The sequence below is a fragment of the Andrographis paniculata genome, unplaced genomic scaffold (genome assembly GCF_009805555.1).
Source record: "Andrographis paniculata isolate CXL003 unplaced genomic scaffold, ASM980555v1 Contig37END, whole genome shotgun sequence".
Taxonomy (NCBI): domain Eukaryota; kingdom Viridiplantae; phylum Streptophyta; class Magnoliopsida; order Lamiales; family Acanthaceae; genus Andrographis; species Andrographis paniculata.
In genome coordinates this window covers 2,492,131-2,510,506 of record NW_026137570.1, presented here as the reverse complement: position 1 = coordinate 2,510,506, position 18,376 = coordinate 2,492,131, and the positions used below count along the sequence as shown (strand labels likewise).

At 29.5% G+C, this 18,376-nt stretch overlaps 1 protein-coding gene across 1 annotated transcript; it reads right to left on the bottom strand.

Moving 5' to 3' along the window:
- Positions 1–298: 298 nt before the first annotated feature.
- Positions 299–5,777, bottom strand: LOC127250561 (legumain-like). The gene is made up of 9 exons (XM_051273900.1): positions 5,551–5,777; positions 3,845–4,009; positions 2,693–2,849; positions 2,510–2,595; positions 2,010–2,209; positions 1,318–1,366; positions 1,032–1,241; positions 740–946; positions 299–629 (listed from the first exon to the last, which is right to left on the bottom strand). The coding sequence occupies exons 1-9, from the start codon at positions 5,734–5,736 to the stop codon at positions 447–449; spliced, it is 1,443 nt and encodes a 480-aa protein (XP_051129857.1). The 5' UTR covers positions 5,737–5,777; the 3' UTR covers positions 299–446.
- Positions 5,778–18,376: the final 12,599 nt, after the last annotated feature.

Sequence of the window (18,376 nt, the reverse complement as noted above, 5' to 3'; positions counted from 1 at the left end):
GTAAGAAAAAACAAACAAGATATAAAAAATATAAATCCCACGTATTTTTACTAACCAAACATATGATAAAATTTCAAATTCTAAATATAATAAATCTAATAAATCTCATCACATATATATAAATCCTGCCGTGAAATTTCAATCCTACACAAAAAATCCATGAGCCAAGTATTCCTCAGTGTGGCTAATTAATGATTTTGTTTTCAATTGCTATATTATTGTATATGACTCAACCCACAATATATATATATATATATATATATATAATATTTCAATAAGGCTTGAGCAAGCAATGAGATATAGCTAAATCGATCGATATATGTCCTAAAGGGCATTGCCAAGTTAGCCTATACAAATCTTATTTAAGACACCAATCCAACATTAAACTTAATTTGCACAATATATATATAACCAACCCCAACTCTCAACTCTTCACAATCTTAACCTTAGGCACTATAGCCTTCACTCAACCCACTCCACTTACCGAAGATCCGATTGCCGCAAGCCGTCATGGTAACTTCCTCCATCGCCTTAGTCGAAACTCCGTTGTTACATATATTTGCAAATGCCCGCATGTGTTGCATTCCGTACTGAGTCAACGAACCACAATGCGACTCGAACACCCGAACCTAAAGATCATATAAAGAAACGATACATATATAATATATATATATATACACGTACATATATATGTGCAAAAAAATGATAGTAATTGGCGGGTAAGAAATGTAACGCTCACCATTGATTTTAAACAATCCCAATCATCGACAAGGGGCAAACCTCGGCTTCGGACATGTTTGAGAACGGAGGGGCCATTGTGGGGGCCGAATAAAAGATAACCGATCGTGTCTACACTGGCATCCAAATGTTTCCTATACACTATCTTGTCGGTCATGCGCTTCAAAACTTCATTCTTCTCACTTGATTTATCGTCCAACATCTTGTACTGCAAGAAAGAATCAAACTCGAGCCCTAACAAACATATTTTTGATAATTTTCTTTTAACCGTGTTCAAGAACATGATGACTTACTCGCTCCCATAAGAAAAGAATGTCGGCATCTCTCTGGTTGACGGTCTTCATCTTTTGTTTCAAATGGATTTCATTTGGAGGAAGGTTTTCGGTTGCCGGATCATACCCTTGATACAAATAGAGCTTCTCGGAGGAGATGTTTGTGTTCCCGTATTCCATAACATGAGATCCGATATTGTAATCATTGAAGTTGGACGTTCGTTCCTTGACCTAATGAACAATATAAGTTTGTCACGCTAAAAATGGTTATATCAATGCAACAAGAGGAGTTTATTCGAGTCAATACCTTACAATATTGTTGCTCTATTGTCTCTTTCTTGAGGTTATGAGATTCGCTGCATGAAGGATACACGTGAGACAGGCCATTCAATAGATACTTTTTAAAAATGTCATTCAAGTATCGTAAAATAAATTGCACATAGTCATTCAACTCACTACTAGTTAGACTTTGTATATTTTTTTATATTTAATATAAGAACCTACAATCACTAATTTTTGTGTACATATCGGTAAACTATAGACTAAGTGCAATAGCCTACAAACTAGACTAGCCAGATAAGTCATGTGACAGGCTCGACCGAGAAGGATCATCAAAATTTGAACCATGACCTTGCACTGCAAAAATATATTATATTTGTAATGGAATTTCGTCCATAAAGTTCATGTAGTTAACGTAATTTCATCCCTAATTCCGTTTCTAATGTCATTAGTAACGGAAAAAATTAATTTAAATACGAAAAAATCTTATTACAAAATTAATATTTTCTTATAGTGTTGCAATTACAAACTCGCCTACCACACCAACTTGATCACCCGTTATGGGACAAGCTTGTTACTTTATAACCGAAATATTTTTCTTTCTTTTGCAAGGAAAATAGGAGACATCGAAGCCCGGCACCTTGTAGGTCACATATTATTGTTGTATATATCAACATGAGCCATATTATTATCGTAAAAGACGATAGAAAGAGGATATACCTATCTTCCATCCAAGATACACTATACAAATCTCCTAAGCATGTGATGTATTCCGGCGGCGGTGGAGGGTCCATTCCGGGACAATACGTGCCATAACTATTCTCTTCTGCATTTGATGCCGTTGTCACATATATGTCCAAATCATTTGTCATCAACCCTTCAAATATACTCCCACTCTCGCATGCCTCAACATATATAACCTAAATATTACGGCAAAAATCATTGCATTGAATTGGGATTCTTCAATTAACATGGAAAATAGTTCCGATTCTTATATTATACTCTCTCCATCATATAAATATATATGTTCATGCTTTTGAGCACACATTTTAATGTGGGGGTATACTTTTGTTACTTTTTTTAAAAAAAAAGAAAAATATTTTTTATGATATCAAGAAAGATAAAAATAGATTTAGACGAGCGAGGTAGTACTCTACTACACTAAAAGCATTTAAGGACAAGAGAACAAAGTCTCAATAGTTAATAATGTAACTTCTCACCATTTCTTTGTAGGATTTAGCCGCGTGCTTTTTCTTCAACACATTGATGAAATCTCTCGCATATATGTATGGTGTATTCGGCATACCTTTGGTTGAAAATGTAAGTTTCTTCGCACATAATAATATAATCTATCGAAATAACTAAATGCTCCTCAAAAGATGTACTAGGAAGTATCTACATACCGAGCACGCCTGGGCCACCATGATCCGAGTAGTATATGAATATTCTATCATTCGGCTTACTATCGACTACTTTTCCACTCCCGCCTTTCACTGCATGTTTGTCACCTAGAAGTGCCGCATAGAAGTTATCCGCTGTCACATGCTTGCCCGTGTAGTCCTAAAACAAGAAACTAAAACATCGGTATCTATGCATTCGATTTATGTGTATATATATAGTAAGCAAACATACATAGGTTTATAGAATATTTTTCACAAGTCTTCTATGATGTAAAAGTGAAGAACTAAATGACATAATTAAAGAGACTAGGTTTCTTATCCATGAAATTATATAGAAATTTTGATATTTTCCGAGCTTTTTTTAAGTTTCTTACTATTAATTTTTTTAACTATTAAAACATATCTTTTGGGATTTTTTATTTTGAAATTTTCATTCAATAATCACATTAAAATATATATTTTATTTTACAAAATATTATTCTCCAAATTTCTTCACTTTCTTTTTTTTAGTCAGATAGCTAAATTTACTCCATTACTAATTTTGACAAAGTTAAAAAATTAATATTTAATTATTATCCTTCATTCGGCGCTTATTTACAACAAATACCACTCATTTTATTACATTATTTCTTTTTATTTACTTTAATTTCTAACTATATTTTCAAAATTATATCTAACTAACTTTTTACTTTTATTACTTTTTTAATAAAATATTTATTTTTCTTAATCTTCGTATCGGACCAAAATGAGCAAATTTTAATGGACGGAGGGAGTATATCAAATCATCAAACCCAAAATCCCCAAAAAAAAATAAAAAAATAATAATAAAAAGAATAGAAAATCCAAATTTTTAAAGTAAAATATTTTCTAAAAGTAAAGTTTCCGGCACATTGTCACCATATTAAATTCCAAGTGAACATACCTTATATAATGGATTTGTTTACACAACACACATTCACTCATTTCACATTATTTATTTTTAAAAAATATCACATCAAATACATTTTTTCTCACACAAAATATCAGATTAAATATTAACCTTTTACTTTTCAAAAACTTCCAAAATTCAAAAAACCTCCAAAATCTTCTATCTAAACAATGTATAAAGTGCGCGTAATGTAGAAGCATTGTGATATATTGGTGCTAGCTATATACCTTGGGAACACCGGCGTAAACATCGCCTCCCTTCGGATGGTTAATGATTGTTCCTTTTCTCGGATTGAGTCCATTGTTCGCAATGTCGTCGTACATGAAAACTACTATGTTCTCATCTTCCAAACCCCCATTTTTAAGTATTTGGTAGGCATGACAAACATCAGCCTGCATTATTCATTGCAACAATTAAAGAGTGAATAATTTCATGTACTAGGAAGAAAAAAACTTAAATAACATATATGGGTGTGTTTAGTTGTGATGGTTTGGTTTTGGATTTTGAATAGTAAAATTTTGAATTGAAATAGTTGTTTGATCTGATATAAATATGTATTTATGTAAAGTTTTGAATGTAAAAATAGATTTTAGTAAAATAAAATAAATAAAAATTGATTGTTTGATTTAATATTTTTTAAGGAAAAAAAAAATTAAAATAGTAAAATTATAGGTAAAATCTTACAAATAAACAAAGTCATTATTATGGAATGTGTTGTGTTCTTTTATTACGTGTCGGTACAATAAGTATAATACTTCTCCTTTTGTTTTTTTTTTTTAAATTATCAGCATAATAAGTATAATACTTTTCTTTTCGCTTTTAAAAGATATCATTTACGACCTTTAAAACACATTATTCTCATTCAAACCCTCATATTTATTTTTTATTTAAAATTTTCGGATAAACACCTCTTTTTCATTATAAAACTGAATCCAAAGTATAAAAAAATATATATTAATGATAATAATAATAATAATAATAATAATAATAATAATAATAATAATAAAGGTATCAAAGACGAGAAAATTGCAAATGTAATCATGTATCTATTATTAATCATACTAATCACTTATTTGTGTAGGCTAATAAAAGATGTGCTTGGCTTGTGTTTCAAATAGTATCGAGTTTGTACGGTTTTTTATAAAAATACATTATTTTCTATTTTAAAACATTATGTTGAAGAAATATTCAAACCAAAATTAAGATAAATAAACTCAATTTTAAATCAAAACCAAATATTCCATCCGTCCAATAGAATAGTTTTATTTATCATTTTTATCCGTCTCAAAATAATAGTCTTATTTTTATAAATAACCATATTACCATAAAATTACCCTTACTTTTTCATTTTTATTATACAATTGCCACTACTTTTTACACTAATACACTCACAAGGACAAAAAAGTTTTTATCTATACTTTTTATCAACTATCGATATAATATCAATATTTTTTAAATCTCAATATCAATATTCTTTAAATCTCATGTCCAACTCAATTAAGACTATAATTTTTCGACGGAGGGAGGAAGTATCATGATATAACTATTCTAAAGTAGTTCATGTTTTCCCTTTTCACACACAGTAAAACACATACTAATATATACCAAAATAATAAATCTAATTCTAACAAACAAGAATCGCTTATATAATTATACATCATTAAATATATTAATAAACTAATTAGATAATTCATGCAGTTCTTAAAAAAAAAAAAACACCAAAAATACCATTTATTTTTTTTACATTTTTTTCAGTGTAATTTGCCTGTTTACAATAAATTATAATATAGCCAGGGTCAGATCCTTCTGGGATTTAAGTTTAAATTTTGATTTAGATAGAATTAATATTTTTTCAAAAAATTAACAATAATAAATAAATAAAAAATAGAAAAAAATTTTATATTTATTTTTAATATAAAATGCCAGCTCTAACCTGATGGCGATAATTCCCATAGCCATTGGAGCCGGCGACCAGCACCGCCCATCTGGTGGCGTTCTCGTCACTCCCACGGCGGTCCGTCGGCCACCGGATTATTGGGTCCCACGCGCCGCCGGCGGATTCCACCAAAACAAACAACACCAAAGGAACCCAAAAAGAAAGAGGAAAAGGAAAAGCCATTTTTGCAAATTCAGACACACACTTTAATTAATTAATTAACTAACACCCACCCCACCCCATATATATATATATCTATTTTATTTTTTTTTACGATTTATTATTTTTTGACAGAGAAATTAAAAAAAAAGTCAAAAAAAAAAAAAAACAAATTAATAAGCGTAAAGGCGGTGTGCGTAGCAGTGTAGGTGTAGCCATGCAGAGCAGCGAAGCGACACGTGGCAGAAGATGGGACCCACATACGATGAATGACCTCGGAATCTACGTAGTCTTCACCAAATTAAATATATGTGATTATCTCGTGGCGTGGACGACCTTCTTATTTATTTTTTCTTTTGGGACCAATTTTGGGTTTTAAAGCAAATTTGGGGAAATCTGTTGTGGTTCGCTTGTGACCAAAGTTTCAATCAAAGCACACTTCCACGGAAAAAATTAAGATAAGAAAAGAAAATTATTAAAAAAATTTAGGGTTTTTTTTTTTTAAAAAATAATATGGAAAATCGATATTCGAAAATGCGCATTGGATAAACTTTGACTTAATTTAATACCCTATAAAGTAGGCTTGAGAAGACAAGTCAAGTAGACGAACTATATGTGACTGGTGAACCTGAATTTTTTTTTTGATTTGGATATGTAGCGCGTTTCATACTTGTTTAATTAGTCACAAAAATCGATATTGAACGCCGAATTCATTTAGATCTGTCGGAATCGATAACAAATTAGATAAAAATGGATAATAAATTGTTTGAATTTATCTAATGATTGATAAAAATTGTAATAAATTCGCAATTAAAAAAATTAATTCATGCAAAATTGAAATGAGTACGGCGCGTTTGTTTTGTGTTTTGGTTTGAATTTTTTTTTTGATATGAAGTATAAAAAATTATGTAGATAATATAAAAATAATGAGTATTTAAAGTATATTAATTTTTGAGGAAAAATGTATTGAATTTTCTTTTTTAAAAAAAGAAACAAACCCTAAAATTGTGTTCTTCTGTGGATTTTACTGCATATTTTTACTATTCTATTTTTTTTTCTCCAAAAATATCAAATCAAATACTAATTATTTTTATTTTTTTATATTACACTACAAATTCATTTTACATTAAAAATATTATATCAATATCTATTTATATAAAATCAAACAACTATTAAAATTCAACATTTTTACTATTAAAAAATTCAAACTCACGAACAAACACACCCTCGGAATTTTTTCAGCCTTTTGGGCCCTTTCATTCTATCGGGCTGTCGGTTTTCCTCAACTTTGAATTTCTATTTTAATTTTGGTGGGCAATTAATGTCTTACAAAAATATTTAGGCAAAAAATTTGTATAAAAATATCAAATTTTAAATTTCAATATTTTTTTTTATGAGATTTTGGAGATACTTTGACTCGAGCTTTTCATGCATGATATTTTCATCCCGGCAACACCTTTAACCGGTATCCAAGTCACTTGTATCCCGGGCTGCGCATCTGATGCCCCGACCGATTCGAGTCCCACGAGGTTTGTAAATTCTTTGAATGAAGAGGTATGTTATGTCATCAAGGCTGCTCCTGGGCCTGGGCGGGAGAGGCGTCTGCTCAGGCCCACAGTACACAGAAGGTCCATTATATATTTATGTTATATATGTATAACTTATATATATAATTTATTTAATATATATTTATAAATAATTTTAGTTTGGTGTATAGAGATTAATTTTTAATATTGAGGTCTTAAGTTCAAATTCTATAACCTATATGTCTCAAATATTTTTTATACTATTTTTCATTTAAAAATATTAGAAAATTGTTTTATTTAATTATTTATATTTAATTATAGATAAAAATATATTATTTATATATATTTAGAGGCGTATAATTTTTTTTTTTCGCCCTGGACCTTTCGAAAATTAGGACTGGCCTTGTATGTCATGAACTGATCCCCATTCTTTCGAAAAATTATGAAAATATGGGTGGAATCTTATATGGAGATCCTTTAGAAAGGCTTTGCCGGAAAATTATAGGTGACGGTTATGAAATTGATTTTGAATAATTAGTACGGTACGCTGATTTTTCAAGACAACACCGATCAAATGTTAAAAAAAATATCGATCAAAATTTTAGATGGTACATTGTTTATATTAATATAATATTCCTTCCATTCCGCCATAGATGACTTTTTTTTTTTTCTTTTGTCTCACAAAAGATGATCTATTTTTATTTTTAGTAATTTTATCAATTTTAAACATACTTAAAAAAATATAAATCAATTTAATTAATTTTTTAACCTTTTACACGTAGGACTCACTCAAAGCCTTGTATCTATCTTGTAAATTTATCTATCTATTTTGTCCGGCGATTTGGGAAGCTCTCCCTCTCTTTCGACGCGCACCTTCCCCCTTGGTTTTTCTATGGTTTGATTGCTCGATTTGTGCCTTATTGTTGGTTTGCGGTGTAATCTTGTCTGCGATGGTATTAGGCTTAATTTCGACAATGTTTCATTAGATTAGGGTTCGGGTTTGTGTGTTAGTTTCGATTATGTGGCGAGTCATTTGTGGTTTGGGTCTTGGATGTATGTTTGATATCGGTTTGTTTGATTTGAGGGTAAAACTGAGTCCAAGTAGATTGCTTCCGTAATAATAAAAGTTTCTTTAATTTTTCGTTAGTTTTGGAATTTTCTTGAGCGAATATTGTGTTGTTGATCTTGGATTAGTAATAACAAGTGATATTAAAGCTTTTAGGTGGCTAAATAGATGTTTCTTTCGAAAACTTGAAATCGCGGTTTGTTTTCTAGTTTTCCCTAAGATTTGAAACCGTGGTTTGTTTCTGTTTTTCAAAACTGAATCGTGCTTTTGTCGACTGTTTTTTCCCAAAATTTGAAACCGTGAATGAGCTCTCTGTTTTGGTAAAAGTATTTGAAACCGTGAGTTCACTGTTCTGTTTTATTTTTTTAAATCTGAAACTAGGATTTTTTGTTCTCTGTTTTTCGAAAATGTGATGATAGTTCTTTGTTTTTCAAAAAATTGGATTGTTCGGTATTAAAACAACGATTCAATTTGGTTATTTCAAAAAGTGGTCATAGATTTTTTCTATAAAAACTGTTTTGAAACCAAGATTGAAACAAACACAACCTGATATCGTGATCTGTGGTTTTAAATTTGTGAATTATAGTGAGATTGAAGTTCAACTAGTTCAATTCCTTAAGTTCGAAGACAATCTGGAAATTAGGTGATTGTTACTTGAAATTTCAGAACTTGAGTAACTATAATTGAGATCACATAGTCCAAAAAGTGAAACTGAATTTGTGTTTTTGGTTTAAGTTTGCCTTACATGTGACATTCTTGTTGGATTAGGCTACTGTTTAGAATAATCCCTTATTACACCATCCAAACTATTCTAACTCGTGTATTGAGTTCGCAGTTCCAAAGGGTGAAACAGGTTGGCGACAAAAGAATCCTAAAAAATTGCCAAAGTTTGTTGCGGAGCTAGGAGTGGATAACGAATAGCATATCCCTCTACTTTTGAAGTAGTAGCTGTATTTGTGTTCTAATTGTGGTGTTTGCTATTTTCTTGGGCTGTGCAGGGATGTGTATATTTTGTGCACAAGTTTTATGCTGAAATTTTAAGCCGTCGTTTGTGTTTTATGCTTGAGTTGTCTGCCGGTTTTTTGTATGTATAGAGTGGCTATGTGTGCTTTACCTGAATTGTCTGCTATTTTTGTTTGAGCCGTGGCTGATTGTGATTCTTATTGTTTGAATTTATGCTACTGGATGTTTGTGTTGCCTGGATTGAGCTCTAGCTTTTTTGTTGGAAATTTGTTGGAATATTAACTGCCTGTCAAGTTAGCTTCGCAAGAAACTAACTCGTGGTTTAGTTAATGCTTTTTTGCTCTTGAAAAGTGTTTTTTGTTGCATGTTGTATGTCCATTATCTATTGTGGTAGCTTCTTAATCTGTTTGTTCAATAGGTTGTCTGATTGTTTGGTGAACTTGTGAATATATACATGCTTTGAAGTAGTTTTCTTGAATAAAATATGATTTTTCTAGGAAATTCTTTAAAAATCAGTTTTTTTGTGGAAACGATGGCTAGTCCTGCATATTATAATATTCAACCTTTTGATGGTAAAATAGATTTTGTTATTTGGAAACAAAAAATGCTTAGTGTCTTAGTTTTACAAAGATTGTATAAAGTTGTTGAAGTTGAACATGCAATTGATATCCCTCTTGCAAATATGGCTTAATTGGATGAATTGGCTTCTGCATGCATTATATTGAATCTTGCGGATCATGTTATTAGGAAAATTGGAGTTTATGAATCGGCCAAAGATTTATGGGATAAGCTAAATCAAATGTATACTCAACCTTCTCTTCCAAATCGCATTCATTTGTTTGAAAAGTTTTTTAGTTATAGATTGGATCTTTCAAAATCTATAGATGAAAATCTCGATGTTTTTACCAAGCTTATACAAGATATAAAACAAACGGGTGATAAGAATATCGATGACTATAGTTTTATAGTTTTATTAAATGCTATCCCTAGTTCCTACTCGGATGTGAAATCAGCTATTAAGTATGGAAGAGACACGATAACATTAGACGTAGTGATAAATTACTTGAAAAGTAAGGAAGTAGACTTACAACTTTATAAAGCTAATGAAGAAAGCCATGGAGAGGTTATGCATGTTAGGGGTAGATCTTTTTTTAGAACTAGCAAGAATGAATCTTCTTCCCATAACAATAAGCAAGGGGATGATTCTCACAATAGTCAACATAAGAAGAAGTCTAAAAGCAAGTCAATGAATAGATCTCAAACCTCCTTCGAGTACGTCAAACATTGTTTTAATTGTGGTGATCCTTCTCATTTCATTAGGAATTGTCCTAAGAATATTCTTAACTCCAATAACAATAGTTATAATGCTAGAAATTCGACAAACACTTGTACTAATGAGCTTGCTAATATGACATTAACCGATGAATGTTTAGGTGATGTATTTGCAGTGTTTCCTTTATGTTCTAAAGTGACTTCTTTTGATAAGAATGAATGGCTTTTAGATTCCGCTTGCACGTACCATATGACACCATTTAAAGAAATATTTTCGGAATATAAAACTTTGTCAAATTGCAATGTGTTTATGGCCGATGAACGTGTTTGCAATGTTGAAGGAATAGGAACCGTTGTGTTGAAATTTGATTCCGATTATGTGCTTGAGCTTTTGAATGTTAGGAATGTTCCTAGTTTGTCTAGTAGCTTGCTATCATGTGCTTGTTTATCCTCTATGGGGTTAGAAGGAAAGTGGAGAGCAAATTGCATAAAAATTACAAAAGGTGCTTTAGTACTTTTTATAGCGGATTTGAAAAATAACCTTTATGTCACCTCGGCTTTTCCAATTAATAAATCTGAAAACATAGTTAATGCAACTATAGATAATACCGAACTTTGGCATAGGAGGTTAGGACACCTTAGTAATAGGGTCTAGAAATATTCCATAAATCAGGTTATTTTGGTGATGAAAAGCTTTAAACTATTACTTTTTGTGATCATTGTGTGTATGAAAAACACCATAAAGTGCAATTTTTTCAAAAACCCTTGGAAAACTAAATATTTTCAAAAGATATTTTAGAGTATCTCTATGTCGATGTGTTGGGTCATTCTAGTGAACCCACACATGGTGGGAGCATATACTTTCTCTCTATAATTGATAGTTTCTCTAGAAAAATGTGAGTTTTCTTGATGAAGCAAAAATCCGATGTTTTTAAAACATTTAAAAATGGGAAGATTTTGATTGAAAATCAAACAGGCAAAAATATTAAATGGTTAAGAACCGACATTGGTTTAGAGTTTTGTAATGCTTAGTTTGACAACTTTTGTATAAAAAATGGAATAAAGCGTCAAAGGACCGTTCTTGTTACACCCCAACAAAGTGGGGTTGCCGAACGGATGAACCGGACCCTATTAGAGAGGATTAGAAGCATGCTTGCTTCATCCGGGTTGTCCAAACAATTTTGGGGAGAAGCCTTGGTCACAACAGTCTATTTAATCAATAGGTCACCCGTCGGTCCCTTTGAAGGGAGCTTGGCCCGAATCGATTTAGTGTAGGAAAGATATAGACTTGTCCAACCTTAGAGTGTTTGGTCGTTCCGCTTTTATTCGTGTTTCTAGTGATAAGTTGGAACCTAGAACCTTAGATGCATTTTCTTATGATACCCCAAGGGAGTTGAGGGGTATAGGTTGTGGCTAACTTCGAAACCGGAATTCAAAACTTTTGTGAGTCGGGATGTGATGTTTAATGAACATAAGATGCCTTATTTGATGAATAATGTGCTAAATGAGATAAATGGAACTCTTAGTAATTTGAATAAGACCTCAAATGAGGTGGAACATAATAAAAATGTTATGTTTGAATCTGAAAATGTTCCAACACGCACCAAGACTGAACCTGGAAATTTCCAAATTCTGTCCGGGCCAGATTTAAAGTCTGAAAATCTATCCCAAAATGTTTTAAATTATGAAAATTTACAAAATATGTCTGAAAATGTTATGAGAATTTGCCAAACCAGTCAGATTTAGGGTCTAAAAGTTTGCAAAATCTGTCTGTAAATGTTTTAAAAATTGAAAATTTGCAAGAACAGTCTGATGTAGGTGCAAATTTTGATTGTTTAGGTTCGAATTTAAATGTATGAAGCCTTAAATTAGAGAATAATCAATTAACTAGTGATAGAACTAGAAGGATAATTAGACAACCATCTATGTTTGATTATTTTGCTAATACTTTTCTTGCCTTTGGTGTGTTTGAATCTGCATGTGGGATTGAACAAAAAATATATAATAAGACAATGAGATCAACATATAGAAATGAATTGGTTAAGGAAATAAATGAAAATAGAATTGGACATGGTCTTTTGAAAAAAAGTATCTTTATGTTTTGAAATATATAAACTTTATGTTTCATTTGATTCATGGATAGTGTCTAAATATTTGATAAAACTTGAAAAAATATTTTTTTTGAAAATAACTATACGGACAAGGGATCAAAGATTTTATCGGTTACAAAATTGGAATTGAGTAAAAAAATAGTGTACATTGATACATTTGATTAGAAATGTTTTTAGAACTATAAAAATTGTAAGTTAATCAATGTTTCTTATAAAGTAAAAATACACTGTTTCTCTTAACAGCTTTACAAGGTTATTTTGTTGTTGTTTTCGTATGTAGGTAAAATTTTATGAATACTAATCGTGTTGATAAGTTCGCAGGTTAAAAGACTGGAAGCAATTGATGATTCGGACTGTGATGATACCCACTTTTAAAGTACATTTTCTATGCCCAAAAAAGTGAAGATTTGTGGAGTTTTGGGCCAATGAATTAAAGAGACCCAATACAAATACAACCAACCCGCCCATTTGAAGCTCGGATTCGTAACCCGCAACCCAACCCGAGTCTCTGTGAGATTGCTGGCTGCCTTGATAAATTGATTCTGTTGGACCGTTGGCTTTGAACCGGTCTGGACCGCTGAACCGCTGGTCTGTTCTGCTCTATATATATTACCGATCCCTTGAACCGGGTTAAATCAATTCATTCAGAACAGAACATAACAGAAAAAACAGATCCTTATTCACTCGATTCGCAATTCTCTCAAGTCCTAGGCGATTCCATCGACGTCGTCTGCGTTCTCCGGTGATTTTGTCTGGCGATTTGGGAAGCTCTCTCTCTCCTTCGACGCGCACCTTCCCCCTTGGTGTTTCTAAGGTTTGATTGCTCGATTTGTGCCTTAGTGTTGGTTCGCGGTGTAATATTGTATGCGATAGTATTAGGCTTTAATTTCGGCAATGTTTCCTTAGATTAGGGTTCGGTTTGTATGTTAGTTTCGATTTCGTGGCGAGTCATTTGTGGTTTGGGTCTTGGATGTATGTTCGATATCGGTTTGTTCGATTTGAGGGTAAAAATGAGTCCGGGTAGATTGCTTCTGTAATAATAAAAGTTTCTTTAAGTTTTCGTTAGATTTGGAGTATTTCTATGTGAATGTTGTGTTGTTGATCTTGGATTAGTAATAACAACACTAATAGAAGTATTTTTGTTATTTCCCTTATACTATGTTTTCATATAATAATTAATATTCAAATTCAATACTCAGAAAGTAAATTAGACCATTAGAGTCGAATAGAGGTAGTATAAGGTTTTATTGAGATATAATGTTAAAAATATTTAAGCATATATATTAATTTTTTTTATCATTAAATAACTAATCTCCGTCATCTAAATAACTAATCTATACTAAATTCACGTGCCCAAAAAAAATTCTTCATCTTTGTCGTGACGGAGAGAGTACAATACAATATAAGAATTAAAACACATGACATACTCCTATAGAATACATGACACTGTTATTATTTCTTCAAATTGTTTCGATCAAAATTCCAAAAAGCACCGATCAATAATCTAGATAACACACTTCTTAAATATAGCATATGCTTTATGGACATTTGATCAATGCTTTCTAAACTCTTGATCGGTATTGTCTAAAAATAATCAACAACCGTAATCAAATCGATAAATATATAAATATAAAGGAATAAAAAAAAAATGAAACCAAGAACAAAATACTTTTTCGTATCGCAATTTTGGTGTTGCACTAGCAACCCCAAAAAATGGCGTTACTTTTTATTATTATTATTTTTTTTTTTTAAATTTTTAAATTTTTATTTTAATTTGTAAATTTATTTTTTATTTTTCTAAATTTTTAAAAAATTTATTTTAAATTATAAAAATAAAAAATTATTTAAAATAATATGAAAAATTAAATATTTAAAAAATAATAGTGAAAAATGCAATTATGGTTAGAGTAAAATTATTATAGCAACAACATATTTAGAGTTAAAATTGAATAAATAGAGTTGGTAAGTTGAATATCACCTAAACACCGATCAAAAACTATTGATTTGTCTATATGATATGATGATTTTGAAAAATAACTATTAATAAATAATTTTAAAATTTATGAAAAAAATATATATATATATATATGTATAAATAAAGTCTACCAATCCAACGCACTAAAGAAAATAGTATTCTTTTCCTCCCATATATGAAAAAGCAACCTTTAGATTTTGACATAAGAATCTATGTAGATATAATAAAATAGAAATTAAATAATGTGACAAGAGAAAAACTTGTATATATATTTTTTTATTTAAATTATATGATAAGATAAAATGTATTAATTATTTCCTAAAAACGCATTGGCTTTTTGGACTTTTATCAAGTAAGATGTCTTGATTTTCTCTTATCTACTTTGAATGCTTATTGAAAATTTGAATAGTGTAATCATTTAAAATATGATTTTACTTTGTCTATCCACAAATATAAAGTTTGCTTGTTTGGTAGGTACAATGTGTTTGGTCGTGGATTTTAGTTTTTGTGTTTGGATTTAGATTTTTATTTATTTATTTATTTATATTTTTTTATAACGTGGAAATTCGCAATCGCTATTCGAAAGTACGCAATGGGTAAACCTCCGGTCGAACCTAATATCCTGCAAATCAGGCCCGAAAAATCACACTAGGCGAACCATGTGTGACAGGTGACCTGAGGCACCGGAGGTGACATGAGGCATCGGAGATTTGGATTTTTAATAGTAAAAAATTGAATTTGAATAGTTGTTTGATGTGATATAAATAGAAATTGATACAATATTTTAAATATAAAATAAATTTATAGTATAATATAGAAAAAATTAAAGTAATGGTTTAATGTGAAATCTTTAAAGGAAAATAAGAAGTTGAATAGTAAAAATCTACTGTAAAATCTAAAAAAAACACAACCTAAAAAATTATATTATTTTAATATAAAAATATAATAGATAAAAAATAAAGTGAATATTATAAAAATATTACTGAAAGATTGATAATAAAGTAATGTAATAACTAGAAAAATTAATAGTAAATTAATTATTATTTATTAAAATAAGAATATAAAACTCATAAATAAATAAAATTATTTACAAGAAATTAATTATAAATAAATTTAATAAAAAAATAGTAGCATAAATTTAATATACAAAGAGTATTGTTTTATATTAGAATAATAATTTATAAAAAATACTTCATCAGTCTCACTTACCGTGTATATTCTATTCATACGGTCATTCATTTTTATAATGAATTATACATTTAATCTCATTTTAAATATTAAAATATATAACATTTTATTAAAAAAATAATTACACGGATTATTATCTTAATCTTAATTTAAGATTAATTTTATTATATAATAATTATTTTTATTAATATACTTTTAATTATTTAATACTTATATTTTTTCTAAATTTTCATGTCTCCAAGGAGACATAATACTCGGGACTAATATATTTTTATTTTCTAGTTGACTACTAATTTGAATATAATTTATATATTAAAATATATATTTCTTATTTGAAAGAATCTATCCATTTTATTATTTTAATATATTTGAAATCAATATAATTTTTACGTTCTATTTAAAAATTGTCATTTTTTATTTTCGTCCGTTTCAAAATAAGGTAATTATTTCCTAATTTAGTAATTGTACTACATACCTAACATAATAAATATACTTTCAACTTATAATATATTACACAAATTTCATTTACTTTTATATTACTCGATACTAATAATAGTATTTTTATCATTTTTACTACAATTAATATAATACTAATATTTAAAAATTAATATGAAAAAAATAAACGACAATTTTTCAATAAGATGGAGGAAATATATTTATATATATATATTATTTTTCAAGCATGATACTTTCCACGTAATTTAATTTATTTTTTTTAATTTACATATAATTACATTAATATATGTTGGAAAGTGATTTATTGAACAAAATACATTCGAATACTTCAAAGGGCCAACTCCCGAGCGTAGTTATATCACAATTATAACAAAATTTTGTTAACGTACATGAGTGGCCAAAACAATAAATGACAAGATATTTTGGTTACACGGTTTAGTTATAATCAACCTACATCCGGGGATTCCAATTCTGGAATAGTTCACTAATAAGTGTTGATTAAAAACAAAAACAACCGAAATTCCTTCAACTCATACTACAATACTGATTACCTAAGAAAACTCCTCCACATGTATATGTCGTTATAAACGTGTACTAACAACTACTAAATAGCACGGCTGCTCAGAAATTGGATGTCTCCCTGATCGAAACTCCGATTTCTTCTTCCTCTGGTGAACTCTGTGGCGAGATGAAAGTGAAAGACCCTCACTTAACATATGGAGAAGATAATGGTTGGAGTTGAGAGAACTTTCAAAACCCTTCCAACAACCAACTCTATCACTCCACATTTATTTATACAATCATCTTGTTGTGCATATAAAACAACCACAGTTAAAACTCCTTGCACATAAATGGTATTGTGTGTCTATGAGTGAATTTTGTAAAATTTTAACCACCTAAAATATCAATTCATTTGTCTTGTGTGAGCGTGTTGTTTGTCAGTTTGTTACAGCAACCAGATAAGACAATTTACTCTAAATGAAAAATTGAAAAGGACAACAACAGAAAGAATAAAATGATATTGTAAGACAAAGACAATTAAAACACAATTTACTGTAAATTTTGTTGTGCATGTAAGACAAACACAATTAAAACCTTTTATATATAAAAATGATATTGTGTGTCTCTGCATGAATTTTGTAACACTTTAACCACCCAAAATATCTATTCATTTGTCTTGTGTGCTCACCAACCAAGAGAGCATGTTGTTTGTCATCTTGTTACAGCAAGACAATTTACTGTAAATGAAAAATTGAAAAGGACAGCAGCAGAAAGAATAAAATGATATTGTAAGACAGACAATTAAAATACAATTTACTGTAAATTTTGTTGTGCATGTAAGACAAACACAATTAAAATCCTTTATATATATAAATGATATTGTGTGTCTCTGCATGAATTTTGTAACACTTTAACCACCCAAAATATCTATTCATTTGTCTTGTGTGCTCACCAACCAAGAGAGCGTGTTGTTTGTCAGCTTGTTACAGCAACCAGATGAGATAAGACAGCAACAGAAAGAATAAAATGATATTGTAAGACAGACAATTAAAACATAATTTACTGTAAATGCATGTAAGACAAACACAATTAAAACCTTTTATATATATAAATAATATTGTGTGTCTTTGCATGAATTTTGTAACACTTTAACCACTCAAAATATCCATTCGTTTGTCTCGTGTGCTCACTAATCAAGAAAGTGTAAGAGAAACAATATTGCTATCAACTTGTTAAAGCAGAAAGAATAAAATACCATATGCTAAAAATAGATTAAGAAATTTTTATTCCTAATAATATCATCAACTAATATATAAACTACTACTCCACATTCTAAAACTTTATTTAATATATATATATATATATATACACGAGGAAGTGATTTTTTATAAAATTAATGATTATATAGTAAAATATAAATAAAACTTCAATAATATATTCTTTTGCATTATTAAACTTTCTAATATTATTATATATAATTGTACCAATAATTTGTTCAAGTTTGAAAATCATTTTGCCAAAATATATTAATATCTATTTTTCTGTAAATATTAAATAAATAAAATATATAATTTTATTACCATTATTATATCAGTTAAATTCAAAA

Coding starts and splice junctions, on each gene's coding strand:
- LOC127250561 (XM_051273900.1), bottom strand. CDS start 5,736: ATGGCTTTTCCTTTTCCTCTTTCTTTTTGGGTTCCTTTGGTGTTGTTT. Junction 2,210..2,509: donor CTAAATCCTACAAAGAAATG/GTGAGAAGTTAC, acceptor CGTAATATTTAG/GTTATATATGTTGAGGCATG. Junction 630..739: donor GGGATTGTTTAAAATCAATG/GTGAGCGTTACA, acceptor TATGATCTTTAG/GTTCGGGTGTTCGAGTCGCA.